Source organism: Cydia splendana, chromosome 4 (assembly GCF_910591565.1).
Source record: "Cydia splendana chromosome 4, ilCydSple1.2, whole genome shotgun sequence".
NCBI lineage: Eukaryota > Metazoa > Arthropoda > Insecta > Lepidoptera > Tortricidae > Cydia > Cydia splendana.
The window spans coordinates 13756440-13773353 of record NC_085963.1 but is presented as its reverse complement, the minus strand read 5'-3'; the positions used below and the strand labels follow the sequence as shown (position 1 = coordinate 13773353).

The 16914-nt window shown below is 37.0% G+C and overlaps 3 protein-coding genes across 3 annotated transcripts; 2 read left to right on the top strand and 1 right to left on the bottom strand.

The window, feature by feature from the left end:
- Positions 1-196: 196 nt before the first annotated feature.
- On the bottom strand, positions 197-2297 carry LOC134789956 (MICOS complex subunit MIC19-like). Its single transcript, XM_063760687.1, has 3 exons — positions 2060-2297; positions 1408-1647; positions 197-338 (listed from the first exon to the last, which is right to left on the bottom strand). Exons 1-3 carry the CDS (start codon positions 2186-2188, stop codon positions 234-236), a joined length of 474 nt encoding a protein of 157 aa, XP_063616757.1. The 5' UTR covers positions 2189-2297; the 3' UTR covers positions 197-233.
- A 447-nt stretch (positions 2298-2744) lies between these two features.
- LOC134789938 (splicing factor 45) lies at positions 2745-9751 on the top strand. Its single transcript, XM_063760667.1, has 7 exons — positions 2745-3025; positions 3947-4124; positions 4669-4790; positions 5109-5309; positions 6865-7018; positions 7434-7531; positions 9432-9751. Exons 1-7 carry the CDS (start codon positions 2870-2872, stop codon positions 9702-9704), a joined length of 1182 nt encoding a protein of 393 aa, XP_063616737.1. The 5' UTR covers positions 2745-2869; the 3' UTR covers positions 9705-9751.
- A 964-nt stretch (positions 9752-10715) lies between these two features.
- LOC134789910 (GILT-like protein 1) lies at positions 10716-15916 on the top strand. Its single transcript, XM_063760595.1, has 4 exons — positions 10716-11018; positions 12032-12217; positions 14751-14924; positions 15314-15916. The coding sequence occupies exons 1-4, from the start codon at positions 10875-10877 to the stop codon at positions 15548-15550; spliced, it is 741 nt and encodes a 246-aa protein (XP_063616665.1). The 5' UTR covers positions 10716-10874; the 3' UTR covers positions 15551-15916.
- Positions 15917-16914: the final 998 nt, after the last annotated feature.

Below are 16914 nucleotides of genomic sequence, written 5' to 3'. Positions count from 1 at the left end.
TGATTCTCTCTATCTATGTTTGAAATTAGACATTCCTTTGACACACTTTATAACAAATATTCATACTTGACCAAAAATTTAGTTTGTAAAATAAAATTATAGTGACTGGACAAATAAAAGGTTTCTGATAAAAGGATCATACATGGAATAAATTTAATTTATTTAAATTTATTTAGGTAACTCTGAGAGAAATTGTCACAAAATTTATTTTTAGATGACAAAAGCTTCATAGTTTAGTTCCCAGGTGAGCGGCATGAAGCTACACACTGTGTAAAAGCTTGAACAACTTCTGAACATACAAGTGGCTGGTGTGGATTCTCTTCATAACATTGCATGATCTGCAAAGTCACGCAAAACTTTTTATTTATCCTAGTCTTTATAACATTAATACAAGAGATCCAACGGATAGTTGTTTGGCCGGATACTGGATACCGGATATTAAAAGGCGGCAAATTAAAAAAATGTAAGCGCGAAAGAGTAGTCCCTCTATAGACGATTTGAATTTCGTGCCTTTATCTATTGCCAAATTGGGATTTTCCAGAGTATAGTTTTATGACCTGGAATTTCCAACTCCAGTTCAGTTTCTGGTTCCATTTATATAAAAAAAAACATCATCAAGAAATTTTGTATAAGTACCTACTATAGATGGTCAAGCAAATCTTGTCAGTAGAAAAAGGCGCGAAATTCAAATTTTCTATGAGACGATACCCCTTCGCGCCTATATTTTTCAAATTTGCCGCCTTTTTCTACTGACAAGATCTGCTTGACCAAGTATACCTACTCTATCTTTACTTAGTGATAGTAATTATCGGCGAAATGATCATGATAATATGTCTAAAGGCCCATACACAATGGGCCAGCGCCGACCAGTCCAAGGGACGCAGCCATGGGGTAGAATGAGATAGCAATATCACTTGCTCCCTCTAACGCATAAATGCGTCCCCCAGACTGGCCCACGCTGGGCCATTAAAGGCTTCTACAGACATCACAATAAATGCATGCGATTTTAGATAGTTGCCGGTTAAGTAGGAGCAACGAATTCAATCGATCGATCAAATACCGAAATGTATCACAAATCTCTTGCGATTATCGGTGAGGTTTGTTTTGTAGAGGCCATGATATACCGAATGGATTGATTCTCCAAGTAACTCTAGCTAGATAAATATAATACAGTTAGCCCTCATTCCCACGGGCGCTTTTACAACGCGCGTTAAAAAAGCGCTTGAATGACACAAATGGATACATGTGTATTTATTCACACGACAGCGGTGGCGCTTTTTCTCAAGCGTTGTTGGATTTTCGACTTTAAGCCTTGGTCGTTAAATCGAATTTAGAGTGCGGACAGATTCAAGCGCTTTTTTAACGCGCGTTGAAAAAGCTGTCGTGCGAATGGGGGCTAATAGTTACTTTTAGCCGACAGTCCAAGCAAGGTTTTATTTTCTTTATTTTCTCGATCGTTAAAGTAGTACGTGGTTCGTAGTATTTTTTAGCGTGTTCCACCGTTTTTTCATATTCTGATTCAACAATTTTGTTAATTAATTGATGCTCTTTTTTGAGTGCTTCCAGTCTCTGATTCCAGTAATCGTTATCCCCTGCTTCTTGTACACATTTTATTTCGTCTTTAAAATTGAGATCCTTATCATTCTCCTGTAAAAAGTCAATGACATTATTTATTACTTAGTACAATATAAGTAATATAACTTTGGGCAGCTCCAGTAACTGTTCACGAAACAAGGAGCTGATGGTCTACCCAGAAATTTAAATTCATAAATTTCGTTATCTGCCTCTTTGTCACAGCTCTCTAATCCTATCACTTGAATATGCAATAGTGATAGAGAGGCATGATAACCAAATTTCGGTTTTCGCGACAGGTCCTCTGCAACCACACTACGGTACGATGGATCATAGGTGGATGGTGGACGTGGTGGTGATAGTGGAGGTAAGCCTGGCAATTCTGTGAGTGTGACCGATGATACTTAAGTTCAGTCGATGTATGCCTAGCTATTGATATTTAATCTTATGTAAATATGTTGATATAATATTAACAATTTTTACTTACGATAGATTCTATACGTAGGACATCATCAACGTCATCACCTATAGAATTTTGAATGATTAAAGCTGGAGTCTCTGCTAGATCATTGTCGAAACTAATTCGTCGCGTATCTGCACTACTAACAATTCCCATGGCCAAATCAGTAGGAAAATAGGGATAAGAAGTTCAGATAGGGATAACATGAAGTTAAAAAGTCCTTCAAGCGTTATAAAATTTTGTTCAGTTCTATGGCTTATGTCAGTTGAAATTTGTTATTGAATTTTTTTCAAACATGAAGTTTCATACAAACTCTTTGGTTATTTTTCAATTTCTTATGATACCTTCGCAAGACAAAAATAGTATGTGGCTTATATTATAAAGTATTGGCTTCTTAGGGCTTCTCTAAAGAAAAATATAATAACATATTTATTAATAAAAAAATATTTATTCAACAAATTTATAATAAAATGTAATATAACTAATTCTACAGTTATTTTCAAACTTAAATACTAAATCTAAATATTTAGGATACTAAAACATTCTTTATAAATTTTGCGTAAAAAATAAAAGGCCTCTTTGCCTCTCTTTCTCACAATCGTAATTTATTTAAAAACGCGACGGTCACTTCTTTTTTAAATGTGCCTTGAATAGATGACGAAAGTGGTTGTTTGACATTGACACTACTGCTTGACATTGACAGTGATAAAATGAACGCATAAACGGCGATAGTACACTACAATTTTAATCCAAAAATTGTTTAATACTAATTTAATCATTGCAGGCTACAAATGGAAGCATAATCAAACTACGCACAACAGTGTAATTTGAAACAAAATGTCTTTGTATGACGATCTTGACACTATCAAAGCCAGAACTACTGAAAAAGTCGCTGGCTGGTCTTCAGGTATAAAGTTATTACAGTCACAGTTACAACTGAAAAAGGCTGCTGTGACACAACCAAAGCGCGACGCATTACGACGATCTACACAGGTAAAATACAGACCACTAATCCTTAAATACACCACAACCAGTGATAAAAATGCTTACTATGTTCACGAGCCTTTGCGTCTACTATACGTATAAAGCGCCTCTGACAACAATATTATGGTCGTATAGAAAGAAAATTATTCAGACAATGGAAGAAAGTATAGCAAAAATTCAAATTATATATTTTTAAATACACCTAATTTCTAGTAGGTATGGTATGTTATATTAAAGCAGTCCTGCCTGTGTAGGGTTGCCATACGTCCGGATTTGTCTGGATTTTTGACCCTTTGTCCGGATTGCGGCCGGACTTGGCATGTGCGGATTTTTAGGAATGACCTTATAAAAATAAAATGCGCGCCCGGGGAGGGGGCTACGGGATTGGGCGAAGGGAAAGGGAAAAGTAGATCCACGATACAGTACACAGAGAGCAGCGCGCCGCCGCCAGGGCGTCGTTCAAGTTACGCCAAATTTCTGCTACAAGAAATGTCTGGATTTTTAGGGTGATGTCCGGGACAGGACTTTTGATCAGGACATTTAATTCTTCCATATGGCAACCCTATGCCTGTGCCTTAAAGATGTAATTTACTTTCATTATCTAGTAACAAAAAAATGTACAACATAACATATTCGGTTTCTTTTATGGTTGTCTAGTCCAGTGGTTCTTAAACTTTTTTGATGATGGAACCCTTTTAGGAAGCAAAATATTTAATGCCCCAAATTAAAAATTTTCGGTCGTCATTGTGGGATGTAGAAGAGCTGGCTTTTTTATTTTTTTCCTTATTAATACAAGTATTCTCGCGGAGCCTCCACAGAGTCTACCCAGAGCTCTAGGACTCCACAGAGCACACTTTGAGACTGGCTGGTCTAGTCTTTATTCATACTATTGAACAACTGAAACACATCATAATATTTTTTTATTTACAGCTGACACCTGTAATTGATCTTAAAAGTAAGCAAAAAGATGAAGATGAGCCAAATTCTGACAGCCCAAGTCTGCAAGTAAACACTCTAACTGCAACATTGAATGTACAAGATTTTGACTGGAATGTGGCAAACGAATATGATCCTATGTGGCCTAATGATTATGAAAAAGTAGCCAAAGGTGTGTTTTTTTTTACTGATTGTAATTAGGCAGGTCTACAGAGAGAGGGTATTGCCGCGCGAGGCAGCTTGGTCTGTGTAGACCTTCCTATTGAGAATAAATAAAAAATAGTTTCCATAACTTTAGACTTTTTTTTTTATCAACTTGTATTAAAATCACTAATCAATTTTATATCAGATTGTAAGATTTTTTCCTTCTGTAAGGCAGTCTTGTTATGAATAATGAATTTTATAGTAAAAACTTTTACTGGTCCTGGACTCCTGGATAATCCTTTCACAAACTAGCTATAGACAAAACTCCCTGATAAGATTTTCTCAAGGGACAACAGTATGATCCTTGGTTACAGAGTAAGAACAGTGTAATGTAATTTAAAAAATGGCATTTAATCTGGAGTTGAGAACCACCAACTTGGTTTTTAACCCTTTTAATCGTGTGTGGCACGTCATTGTGAACCTTGTCGAAATGCAAGAAGGTTCATATTCGGCTGTAGCTGCGGGCGCATTTGGCAGTCAAAAGTAAATAAATGGTTGAATATTTGTTTCAGAATTACAAGCCAAAAGATTGCAGCTGGATGGGGGTGACAGAGCCGATAGAACTGACAGAAAACGTAAAAGCCGATTTGGAGATGAGGATGACATCATTCCTGAAAAGACACTTATACCTATGGTAATTAATTGATCAAATTAACATTTTAATAAGTTCATAACATAAACTAAAAGAATGTTTTATTTCCTGCATGGCTTCATTGTCGTTGGGAACTGTAGAGTCTGTATTAGAAACCTGATTGACTTTTTTTTTAATTCACACCCAGTAGGCTTAGCACCAGTACGCCGCGACAGAGTTTCGTGTGCGAGATCGACTACTCTACCCGTCCCTTTCTAATCAATACAGGTAGAAAAAGAAACATAAACTATCTTGTGCGCGAATAATCTCATTATAATTGAGTTAATTACTTGTTATAAATAAACATTCCCATTTCCACAGCAACCCGAAGAGGAAGAAGCCGAGGAAATATCAAAGCGCGCGGCGGGCGCCGCCATAGCGCCGCCGCCGTCGCTCACGGCCGAGACGCCGTCGCCGCCGCCCGCCGCCGCGCCCCTGTCCCCGGCCCAGCCCGGCTTCTCGCTCGGCGGCTACGGCGCCAGCTCCATCGCCGCTAAGATTATGGCTAAATATGGCTTTAAGGTGAAATTATCACTACACGTTATATAACAAAGTCCCTCGTCGCGTCTGTTTGTTTTGTGTGTTTGTACCCGATAAACTCAAAAACGACTGAACGGATTTGTATGCGGTTTTCACCTATCAATAGAGTGATTCTTGGGGAAGTTTTAGGTGTATAATTTGTTAAGGTTTTGTGTAACCCGTGCGAAGTCGGGGCGGATCGCTAGTTATTCTAATAAAGAAGATGAAGACGAGGTTGCTTGGTTAGTGAGGGTATATCATTTTTCACGCCACTGTTCGGAAATGTGGCAATAGATGGTCTAAAAGTAAAACCAAGCTGGAAAGTAGGCAATAGCTCTAGCACCTGAACCACCACTACTACAATGTTTCATTGTTATCATCATCTGTCTTTGGTGACGGTTCGCTACAGCAATGAGTATCATTTAAAACATAAAAATCAATAAAAGGTCTTTTTTGGCGCAACTTTTTCCTTTAAAAATCTAATTAGGTTATTTATAGGACCAATTTCTTGTTTAAAAAAAAAGAAATGTTATTTTTTTTTTACAATTATCCATTCAGTTCACGCTAAGGCGTTTTTTACTTTTGTAGCTGTTTGTGTTTTTTTTAGCAAAAACGCTTCTAAGTTTAGAGTCGGATTGAAGCAAATAACAGAAAAACGCCTCTTAAAAGTGATAAAAAAAGTTAAAAAGGCGGGATCTGAAAATACTTACTGAATTGGATAGTGTAAATTGTGTTTGACTAAAAAATACAAGTAACACGTACAGCCTGGCAATAAAGAGTAGAAATTAAAAAGTGGCAACACTGTACAGTCGTCCCGTTCTCTTATATATATTGATTTGAAAGGGACGACACTACAGTGTTGCCACTTTTTAATTTCTACTCTTTTATGCCAGGCTGTATCTACGCTCGCTATAAAAATGAGTTCTTCTAGTGAAGAAAATGATATTCTTACGCTGACGCCTACCGAAATTCAAGAGACAGCACAGGCAGTGGCTAGTAATTTGATACCAGAGAAATCGCGGGCTAGTACTTATAGTTATGCAAATGTTTTCTTATTTCCTCGCAGTAGTCGTAAAAAGCACTACGGAAACGCTAAAGATGGACTCGTATTATTTGAGGGCCTCCACTAACGTGTCGGCCCTCAAAACGCACTCGTCCATCTTTTAGCGGTTTTCCGTACTCTCCTACAATGTACTAATTTTGCTAAAAACATGTAAAGCTATTACTTAACAAGTTAAGGATTGACCAGACCTGAATTTCGCAACCTTTGGTTTAGAACAGGGGTCGGCAAATCGCGGCTATTTAGGGTGACGGTTTAGAAAATCGGCACTTAAAAGTGAAGTCTGGGGTTTTTATGATATGACCCCCTCTGCATAAAAAAAAATGTGGCATGCCACTGCCTTGTATTGTTTTTTAGTAGCCCATGCAAACCCAAGAGGCAAGAGCACTCTTTATTTGAAGAAGATTCAATGCAAAAAGCATTTAATAAAGTTATCACAATCCAAGGCACTTTTTATTTACTCATATAAGTTATTTTACCAAAGTGCTTATGTTTTAGGAGGGGCAAGGACTTGGCAAGAAGGAACAAGGAATGTCCGTAGCCCTGCAAGTCGAGAAAACATCCAAGAGAGGAGGTCGTATCATCCACGAAAAAGATGGCGGCCCCGTTATGCCGCCGCCGGCGTTCGCCGTGCCCGCGTTGCCCGGATCAGGTACCGCATTTTGAGGAGACACTCTATGTTCTTTTTTTCATCGACTTGCCTCCCAGTGGGGTCGATATTTGACCTTGAAGTTTTAAATTTAGAATTGATTTTTTTTCTCTTTTCTACCCCTATATCGCGTTGGTGGGATCCGAGGAGTTAAAACGCACAAAAATCACTCAACACTGATAAATATAAAAATACGCATGTGTGGTATTGCTCGTACATTGCTCCTTTTACTGCATAATCTATTCTCTCTGGCATAATGTAGAAAGAATATTCACGAGATACCGCCAGCCGAGATTTGTAAGAATGCAACTTGCATTCTTACAAATAGGGATTACAACCTTAAACGTTATTCAAATAAGTTCATAGTTCTTTAAATTATTAGTAAAACTATAAATATTGCTCTTATTTTTGATTCTAGATTCTCCAGGCACTGCATCTAACTCACCACAAATGTCGAGACAGGAACCCTCCATCACGGAGATTATGAAGTCGCCCAGTAAAGTTGTACTGCTCAGAGTAAGTTTTAACTGTACACCATAAACAAATAATCTTATCAAATATTTTCGAATAATACCTAAAAAAATCGCTATTCTGAAATTTCTGAATCTAATTGTAAAACGTCGGCGGCCGATCGTAAGATCAGGCAGATCGTAATGTTTTGACATTAGTCACATTAAACCAATAGATAGGTGGTATAGATTCGTTAGGTTGCTTCAGAAGCCCGAAAGGCAAACTGTTCAGAAATAGGTGCCCCGCGGGGCTCCGTCGACTTAGGGAACGAGACAAAGATTTTTACGTTTCACGATAGCCGTATTGGATAAGGATTGGAAGTATTTAAGAGACACCAAAATTCGAAAAGACGCACAGTGGTAAGTATGTAATTGTATTATGCTCTAGACACACGCCGAGAGAATTGTCAACTTGTATTTACATTTCCACAAATATGTATACCTTCTTCTACAATTTGTTGTAACACAAATCTTTTACGTACAATTGTCAATTACAAAATTGTCAAATTTTCCGGAAAATTGCTTGTAAATTGTAATGTTTTGTGATACGCGTAATTGTAAATTTGTTGCGACAATTTACATATTTGTATAAATTTTCCATTACAATTTTGTCATTTGTAAATTTTGTGATATGCCCATTTGTACTAAATACCTACAACTATAAGTTTCGTGGTATAGGCCCCTGTGGCCTATCCCACAAAACGTACAATTACAATTTTACAAGTGTCAAGTTACAAGTTTGTAATAATACAAATGTGCGTACGACAAAATATACAAGTAACAAATTTGTAGTGGAAAATTCTGACAAATATGTAAATTGTATCAACAAGTCTACAATTTATTGTATCACAAAACTTTACATATGCTACATATATTTTCCGGAAAATGTACAAATTTGTAGCTGACAATTGTTTTGTGCTACATTAAATTGTAGTAATAATTATACATATATGTAGAATTGTACCTACAAGTTAACAATTCTCTAAACGTGTGTCGCACCCACTTGCTACAGTTGCTACTATACGAATAATAGAATAATTCGACATTAAGAGACCATATACATCTCTAAGTAATTGTATTAACGTTAGTTTGAATTGGTAGTTGCATTGCAGTTAGTTGTATTTTATAAAGTTGTTGATGTATTGTTATTATTTTTGCTTGTATGTAAATTCAATGTGGACGTGTAAAAGTGCCCTTGTTGCCAAATAAATGTTGAATTTTTGAATTTTGAATTAATTGTAAGACGTCCTAGGCCTTATAGAGAACGTATAAATTTATCTTTGACCATAACTGATTTTACATTTAATCAGCGGTTCAGAGTGAGTAAATCTATCGTCGAATATTTACTACAGACTGTTGGTGGAAACCTTAGACATTCGACACGAAGAAATCATGCTCTTGATTCTAAACCACAGTTACTGACTGTTTTAAGATGGTTGGGGTCAGGATCCCAATATCACGTCACTGGCGATGCTCATGGTGTTTCAAGTGGTTTAAAATGATCAGTTTAGCTTGCAAATCCATTGTAATGTCAGTTGGTATGTAAATGCTCGTAGATAGATCAGTAAAGTGAAACTACCTTCAACATTAAAGAAGCAAAATAAATTGTTACATATTTGTAGTTGTAACATTAGAATTGTATATTTACAAATCAACAATTCTACAATTACGCTTTCACAAAAATGACATATTTGTATACTGCAGACTTGTAACGAATACATATTTGTAATTATTGTGGTACATTTTATTGTTTACAATTTAACAATTTTGTCGAATTGTACACTTGTAAAGTTTTGTGGGATGGGGCACTGATCTTACGATCGGCCGCCGACATATTGATACCCAACAAGCTAGAGTAAGTACATGTGCAGGTGGCAATAAAATATGAATTTTCTCAATATTTACAGAACATGGTTGGGCCAGGTGACGTGGACGAAGAGCTGGAGCCGGAAGTGAAAGACGAGTGCAACACCAAATACGGTGACGTCATCAAAGTGTTGATCTTCGAGCTGCCGAACGCACCCTCCGACGAGGCCGTGCGAATATTCGTGGAGTTCAAACGAATTGAAAGCGCTATCAAGGCTGTTGTTGACCTGAATGGTAGATTCTTTGGAGGGAGACAAGTGAAAGCTGGATTTTATGATGTGGAAAAGTTCAACTCTTTACAGTTGACTGAGTAATGTGACTCGTAGTTTTATCTATATTATTATATCAAATGATACAAATATTACGGAATTTATTTTGATGTCCACCTATAAGTAATCCCATTCCACATGTAAATTTATAGTAGTTACCCAACTTCCCATTGCTGATGAAATATCACTCCACCTTATAAAACGAAGTCCCTCGCCGCGTCTGTCTGTTTGTATGTATGTATGTATGTTCGCGATAAACTTAAAAACGACAACGGATTTTCATGCGGTTTTCGTAACCCGTATCTTACGCAAATCAACCTAGCCCCACAGTAAGCTCAATAAGACTTGTATTGTAGGTTCGTGGGTATTAGAAAACAGAAAACATAACACGGGAACAAATATTTGTGATGAACACACAAATACCAGCCCTTACCAGGATTTGAACCCGGAACCTTGTCGTGTGTTGTTGCTGTTGCTATAATAAAAGTTAGAGGTATTTATAGTCTGACACACCAACTTGTCAGTAAAACAGGCGCAAAATTCAAGTTTAGTATATTGACCCTTCGCGTCTAAATCCATTCTACATTTTTCTGATTTGCAGCCTGTTTCGACTGATACAATTAGTTTGCCTGACTATATATTATAATATTTATAATACAATTATTTCTATAAGTAGTTAAATTCTAGCATCGGTGAGGTAAAACCAATGCAAATAAAACTCACATCAAATTTAGATTTTAAAAGTTCTACTTAATGCTTTTTTCGCCAATATAAATGAAATTTTGTTGTTTCGTGAAGGTTTCGTGTGATGATTCTATAATCGGGATTGTGTCGAGCTTTGGTCTATAACAATTAAAAAAAGACAGTTGTCAAAATGACGTGTCAACAATGTGACATAAACTTACCCATGCAAATAACGTCTTATTTCTACACATTGGTAGAAAGTCTGTGTTGAAGTTTCTATCATATGTCGTAGCAAGAAGGTTTAATATTGTATGCCAAATTTTAGCATAATGAAACGTAATTAAATAGGATTCGCCAAACGCTACTAGGTTGTGGAACGAATAAAATGAAAACTATTATTACTTTATTATTTATTTTCAAGTAATTTAGTAAGTGAAGTAATAATCGAACAAAAATAGGACTTCCACGTAACTTATTTATTATATTTTCTATCATTGTTTACTCCATTTGTACTTCTAATTTTACAGACTTATGACCACTTGTAAAGATTTTTTGAAAATGGCTTTTTCTTGTAATCGATACAGATTAATTGTTGTAATATTGCTGTCGTTAATAATGTGGCAGCTGTTTAGCATGTTTCCGGGAAATTCTGGGCGAGATGAGAAACTGTCTCAGGTATGTTTTGCATGAAATCTCTTACTCGATTTGAGAGGTGAATTATATCATATTTGGCTGGAATTGGCTTTAGGTATATTACTTTAGGTAATACTAAGTATTGTGTGTTGCTAATGAAGTTTTGTTATATTCTGGTATTTTTTACATATTTTATTAGTGAAATAATTTGATGAACAGAAATTTAATGAGAATACCTAACTGCTTTAGATAATGTTTTTTTAAATACACTAAATTTGTTTTTAATTTTAATCTTCTCAACTAAGTATGTATTATTACAAAAGAATGCTTGAACTGCAATTATTTTTTCAAAAATGCCTTTAGGATACCTAATTCTGGATACTCATGTAGGGTTGTTAAGGCTCCACCTGTCCAATGTCTCAATCTCTCAATAAGCAAAATGTGAGACGTAATACACATTGGACAATGAAACTGGATAGGTGGAGTACCACCCTAAGGCATTACAGCTAAACTGTGGAATGAACTGTCCTCCATGGTATGACCGGGCCAATACAATCTTTAAACCTTAAAGGCAGGCAACACACTTGTAACCCCTCTGGTGTTGCGGGGGTCCATTGGCGACGGTAATTGCTTACCATCTGGTGATTTGTTTGCTCTTGATTGACTCCTATATCATAAAAAAAGTATTGAGATATTGGCTCTGTTTGATCCTGCATGGTTTCATAAGCTTTCATTATAAGTTTTCATTGTGCTTGAATATGTTCAATATTGGTATTAATAAAGGTTTAAGTGGCAAGATATGTTATACTTTGTATGAATGGGGAGGCTAGGCAACTGTGAAAGGTTTTTATATAGCACCAGTATATGTTTCCACTTTTCTACGGGATTTGGCCATAAATTTTCGAAATATGTATAAAACATCATTTGATCAAAAGGTAGGATTGCCAGGGGAAAAATATCTGTAAAAACTTCAACCCAACCCCATTGTCTAAGATTATGGTGCAACCAATTTAAAATTATAAATTCCTAACTTCATTGATTTTTTCTTGTTTTAGCCTGGAATAGTGGAACTAGAGGATGATAAGTTTAACATACATAAACAGGACAAGGTGAAAGTGCGGGTGTACTATGAGGCACTGTGTCCGGACTCCAGGCATTTCTTCACGAAACACCTCTGGCCCGTCACAGATAAACTGTCAGAGTTCCTAGATATAGCTCTTATCCCTTATGGAAAAGCAACTGTAAGTATTCCGAGTTAATATTGTAATTATAATTATTATTTATATCGGCGCTAATGAAAGGCAACCTTCCACTGACACTAAAACGCAAACTCGTCAACATGTGAATCCTGCCTATCCTAACTTACGGCGCCTAAACTTGGTCATTAACGGAAGCCCTGAAGTCCCGACTCAAGATTTGCCAGCGAACAATGGAGCGCAGCATACTAGGAGTTTGCAGAACCGATCGGGTTAGGAACACCGAACTGCGCTCCAGAACTGGTATAGTAGATGTGGGTGTTAAGGCCGCTAAGCTTAAGTGGGATTGGGCGGCACACGTCTGCCGTATGCACCCGGATCGGTGGGTGGCTACTGAATGGACACCGCAGATTAGCTGGGGCAGAGGTAGACCAAAAAAGAGATGTCGGGATGACCTTGACGCTTTTTGCAGCGACTGGCGGGAACATGCACCAAACCGTGATGAGTGGCGGAAGAAAGGGGAGGGAGGCCTTTGCCCAGCAGTGGGACACAAAATAGGCTATTTAAAAAAAAATATATATCTTTTAGAAACTCACAAGTTGATACAATCTGGTCACTGCAAGCTATTTTGTCACAGTGTAAAAAGTAATAGTGGACCGACGCCTTTGATGTTTGCGTAAATGCCGACACCGCACAAGAACACAGTAGGGTTGTCACAGACTTTTACACAACTGCCCAAAAAGTACAAACATTTCAAATAAGACACGCTAGCCCTGTAAGTAGTACCGAGCTACTAACAATGGCGATGTGTGCTGCTCGGGTGCCTCCCCCCCCCATCCCTCGCCCCTCGCACCCCACACGATTGCCCTGTCTAGACGGCTTCGTCGAATGACTATTATTTTATAGACTGTCCTATTGTGAAGGTTGGAATGGATCCCAGCAGCTATGACTATCCATTAATGGGTACATCAGTAGATAATATATGGACCTGAACAATGGATGTCAATATGCAGAAAATGCCCTGGGGGCCTAGCCTAGATTACAACGTACATCTTGGAGGATTTAACCAAACGGAGTAGCCATTAACAGGCGTTCCCCTCTGTTGAAAGTCTATGACCAATGGTCATACACATTGTATGGACTGACGTGTATCTGACATGGCTATTTTTACGTTACGTATATACATATTTGACGTGCCCCTCCCCCGCAAAAATCGGCAGACTGTTTTGTATAGAAAATTACATACAAGGCGTCTCCATTTGGTTAGATCCTCCAAGACGTACATCGACAAACGCCAAACGAAACGATTCGAAAAATGTATCGGGATGATAGAAGCCAAGAAAAGTCACCTGACTATTTCCATACATTATTTAAATTATGATTGACGTTTTTTTCTTCAACAATTGTCATCTTGGCTAGGCCCCCAGGATAGTGTAGTGTATTTATTCCAAAATTTAGCTTATTCTTTTTCACCTCAGCAGCTCGAACAAGGGTACTTTATTGCTTCTTAAAAAATGCGATTTTGCTCACTGAGTCATTTTGTCTCACTCAGTGAGCAAAATCGCATTTTGCTCACTGATTGTGTCTCACTCAGTGAGCAAAATGCGATTTTGCTCACTGAGTGAGACAAAATGACATTCAAGTGACCTTTATAGTCATTTCAACATGCGGGGTCTAATACAAGTTCGATATACTTGGGTTCTATTATCTCTGTCTCTAGGTATGTTCTCACTGCTTAGGGTGAAAAATTTTGTGTACTACACGAGATCAAAGTTATTTACATCTCGTGCGCTTTTGAATCCCTTACTACGCTCAAGATTTTAAATTAGATTCACTCGCTACGCTCGTGAATCTATTATAGAATCTTTCGCTTGCACGGGACTCAAAATAAGCACTCGAAGAAATATCAAACTTTGATCTCTTGTTGTACAAATAACTATTTATTAGGTCCTTTTTCCCACCATAATTTCACTTTGCCCGCTTGTGTTAACATTACAGATTTATTTTACGTTCATGGTCATATTGATAATTATGATAATGTTTATTGCTATAGATAAACATGTGTTGTCCTTGCATGTTCGTATTTGTTAGAATGTCATGGATATTTTAGCTATAAACATACAACATACTCAAACAATCAATATACTTATACCCAGGGTGCAACTTGAATACTTTAAATTGGATGATTAAGTAATTAAAATCTGTATTGTGGTTACTCTAACATACATATGTAACTACACAGTAGTATTTAATACAAGGGAAGCGCTGGTGGCCTAGCGATAAGAGCGTGCGACTTTCAATCCGGAGGTCGCGGGTTCAAACCCCAGCTCGTACCAATGAGTTTTACGGAACTTATGTACGAAATATCATTTGATATTTACCTGTTGCTTTTCGGCGAAGGAAAACATCGTGAGGAAACCGGACTAATCCCAATAAGGCCTAGCCTTCTGGGTTGGAAGGTCAGATAGCAGTCGCTTTCGTAAAAACTAAAGTAAACGTAAAGACTAGGTAGTAACTTTGTTAGAAACAAAAAAAAAATAAGACACATTTTTTTTACATTAATTGTTTTATTTTTTAGACCAAAGAGAAAGATGGAAAGTATTATTTCGACTGTCAACACGGTGAGACTGAGTGCTACGCGAACAAGGTCCACGCTTGTTCTATTGAGGCTATAGCAAACATGACAAGAGCAGTGAAGTTTACAGAATGTATGATCCTGGATAACAGCGATCCAGATGAAGCTCTCTCAAGGGTAAGCTGTTAAAATTACCTTGTATCTTTTACTGGTTACTGGTTATCTACTGTCTTACCCTTTGAAGCCTATTTATATTTATTTAGGTATTTATTTAAACTTTATTGCACAAAAGAAAACTTGTCGTACAAAAGGCGGACTCAATGCCAAAAGCATTCTCTACCAGTCAACCTTAAGGCAAAGCAGAGAGATTTATACAGGGTGGTCTCGAGTAACCGGACAGACTTTATACCATGTTAGGTATATAAACATAGGGCTGATTATGGCATTCTAATTTAGTATTTTAGAAAACAATTTTTAGTTAATTTTATGTAAAGTATCCAATGTAATGTATCCATAATATAATGTACATACCAATATATTATCAATTCTCACTATATTGTTTTTAGTGTGCAAAAGAGATGAACGTAGACCCAGACCCCATCAACACCTGTTCATCTAGCGAGCACGGATGGAATCTACTGAAGAAGTACGGAGACGACACCCAGATTATTGACCCATACTTCATTCCTACTATAACTCTCAACGGGTCTATACCAAAAAAAACTTTGCCCGCGATTCTCAAGAACTTCCTTCTCGAGGTGTGCAAGCGGATCGCCATGCCGCTGCCGCCCCCTTGCTTGTGACATACCGACGAAGACGAGTGAGGCATCAGATGCTAAAGCTAAAAACATGAATGTGAAGCCAGAACCTAAGTATTGATCATGGACAGTGTGACGTTTTCTGGAGATCGTCAATATTAATGACGTTGTTATACCTATAAGCAAACAGCACCTATGTAAATGCTAAAGGCATCCAAATTTTGACAATTACGGTAAATTACCCATGGTTGGAATTGAAAAGTATTTGCCATTAGCAACTATTCTTATAGCAACTGCCGCCTTAACACATCCACTGCCAAGAACACTTATGTGTGTTCATTTTGTACTGGAAACGGGACGCCCGGCAACGAAAGTGTTAAAATCAGGTTGAAGGAACCAACCTTTGGGTGCTGATAGTTCATATGTACTACTGTCTATTGACTAAGTGCTATGTTTTGCGCGACAATGATAAATTTTACGGCTCAAGTAGACTACTTATACCTACAAGTATTTATTCCGAAGCATGAATGTCTCAAAAGTGTATTGAGCATTTATTTCATCTTTATCACTTATGCATTGTTTATTTAATAGCTTGGAATACGTTTAACGCGTTTTACATTTACCGTTTTTGTACTTATGAGCACTATTGTGTTTGTTTATAATTATAACTCAAATGTAACAAGTGGTTTTATAATTTATTTGCTTTGATGTTTCTCAAAACTTATTCTGTTATGAAATTGCTAAGATATATTTTCACCGGGAAATAACAAGAAATAGGGAATGAATATTTTGTATATCGGTGCTTTTATAGACCTCAGTATTATATTAATACCTTAATTCAAACAAATACGAGTAATTATCAAAGACTTTCGATCTTCATTCGTTCGTGCGTTCCTCCGTAACAAAGGATCATCCTCCCATATATTTTTTATAAGTACCTTCCGCGAGACAGAAGAATTAGCATAATGGATATTGTCAGTCTTTATTATGTACTCGTCTATTATTAAAATGAATCAAATGATTAATTAATAATCTAACGAGAGAAATATGTACAGTAAATATAGATGGTCAAGCAAATCTTGTCGATTTGTTAGACCTGTACCCCAAAAGCATAAAATTGTTGTAGTAATTCACCGAATCGCATTTCACCTTGAATGAAAAAGATATCACTAGATTTTTTTACTTGACGCACTTTTTCGCGTAGCTTTTGACATTAGTATAATTAAATTGTAGTATTACATTTTTTGTGTAGTATTTTACCGTAGACGCATTTCGCCGCGATCGACGTTTGTGACTTGACTTAGATTATTTGTTTTCCTTTCTTTAACGCCAGGTATCCGAAATTAAGAATTACACCCAAGTCTAGTAATCATCAATCTACTCAATCTTCATACTGTTGCGTTGAATCA

Bases quoted from the DNA above. Each gene is read 5' to 3' on its own strand.
- LOC134789938 (XM_063760667.1), top strand. From the start codon at position 2,870: ATGTCTTTGTATGACGATCTTGACACTATCAAAGCCAGAACTACTGAA. The intron at 4,791-5,108 runs GTAATTAATTGA...CCATTTCCACAG, and splicing joins AAAAGACACTTATACCTATG to CAACCCGAAGAGGAAGAAGC. The intron at 7,019-7,433 runs GTACCGCATTTT...TTTTGATTCTAG, and splicing joins GCCCGCGTTGCCCGGATCAG to ATTCTCCAGGCACTGCATCT.
- LOC134789956 (XM_063760687.1), bottom strand. From the start codon at position 2,188: ATGGGAATTGTTAGTAGTGCAGATACGCGACGAATTAGTTTCGACAAT. The intron at 1,648-2,059 runs GTAAGTAAAAAT...GACTTTTTACAG, and splicing joins TCCTACGTATAGAATCTATC to GAGAATGATAAGGATCTCAA. The intron at 339-1,407 runs GTAACTATTAGC...GTGACTTTGCAG, and splicing joins GCTTGGACTGTCGGCTAAAA to ATCATGCAATGTTATGAAGA.
- LOC134789910 (XM_063760595.1), top strand. From the start codon at position 10,875: ATGACCACTTGTAAAGATTTTTTGAAAATGGCTTTTTCTTGTAATCGA. The intron at 11,019-12,031 runs GTATGTTTTGCA...TTCTTGTTTTAG, and splicing joins GAGATGAGAAACTGTCTCAG to CCTGGAATAGTGGAACTAGA. The intron at 12,218-14,750 runs GTAAGTATTCCG...TTTATTTTTTAG, and splicing joins TCCCTTATGGAAAAGCAACT to ACCAAAGAGAAAGATGGAAA.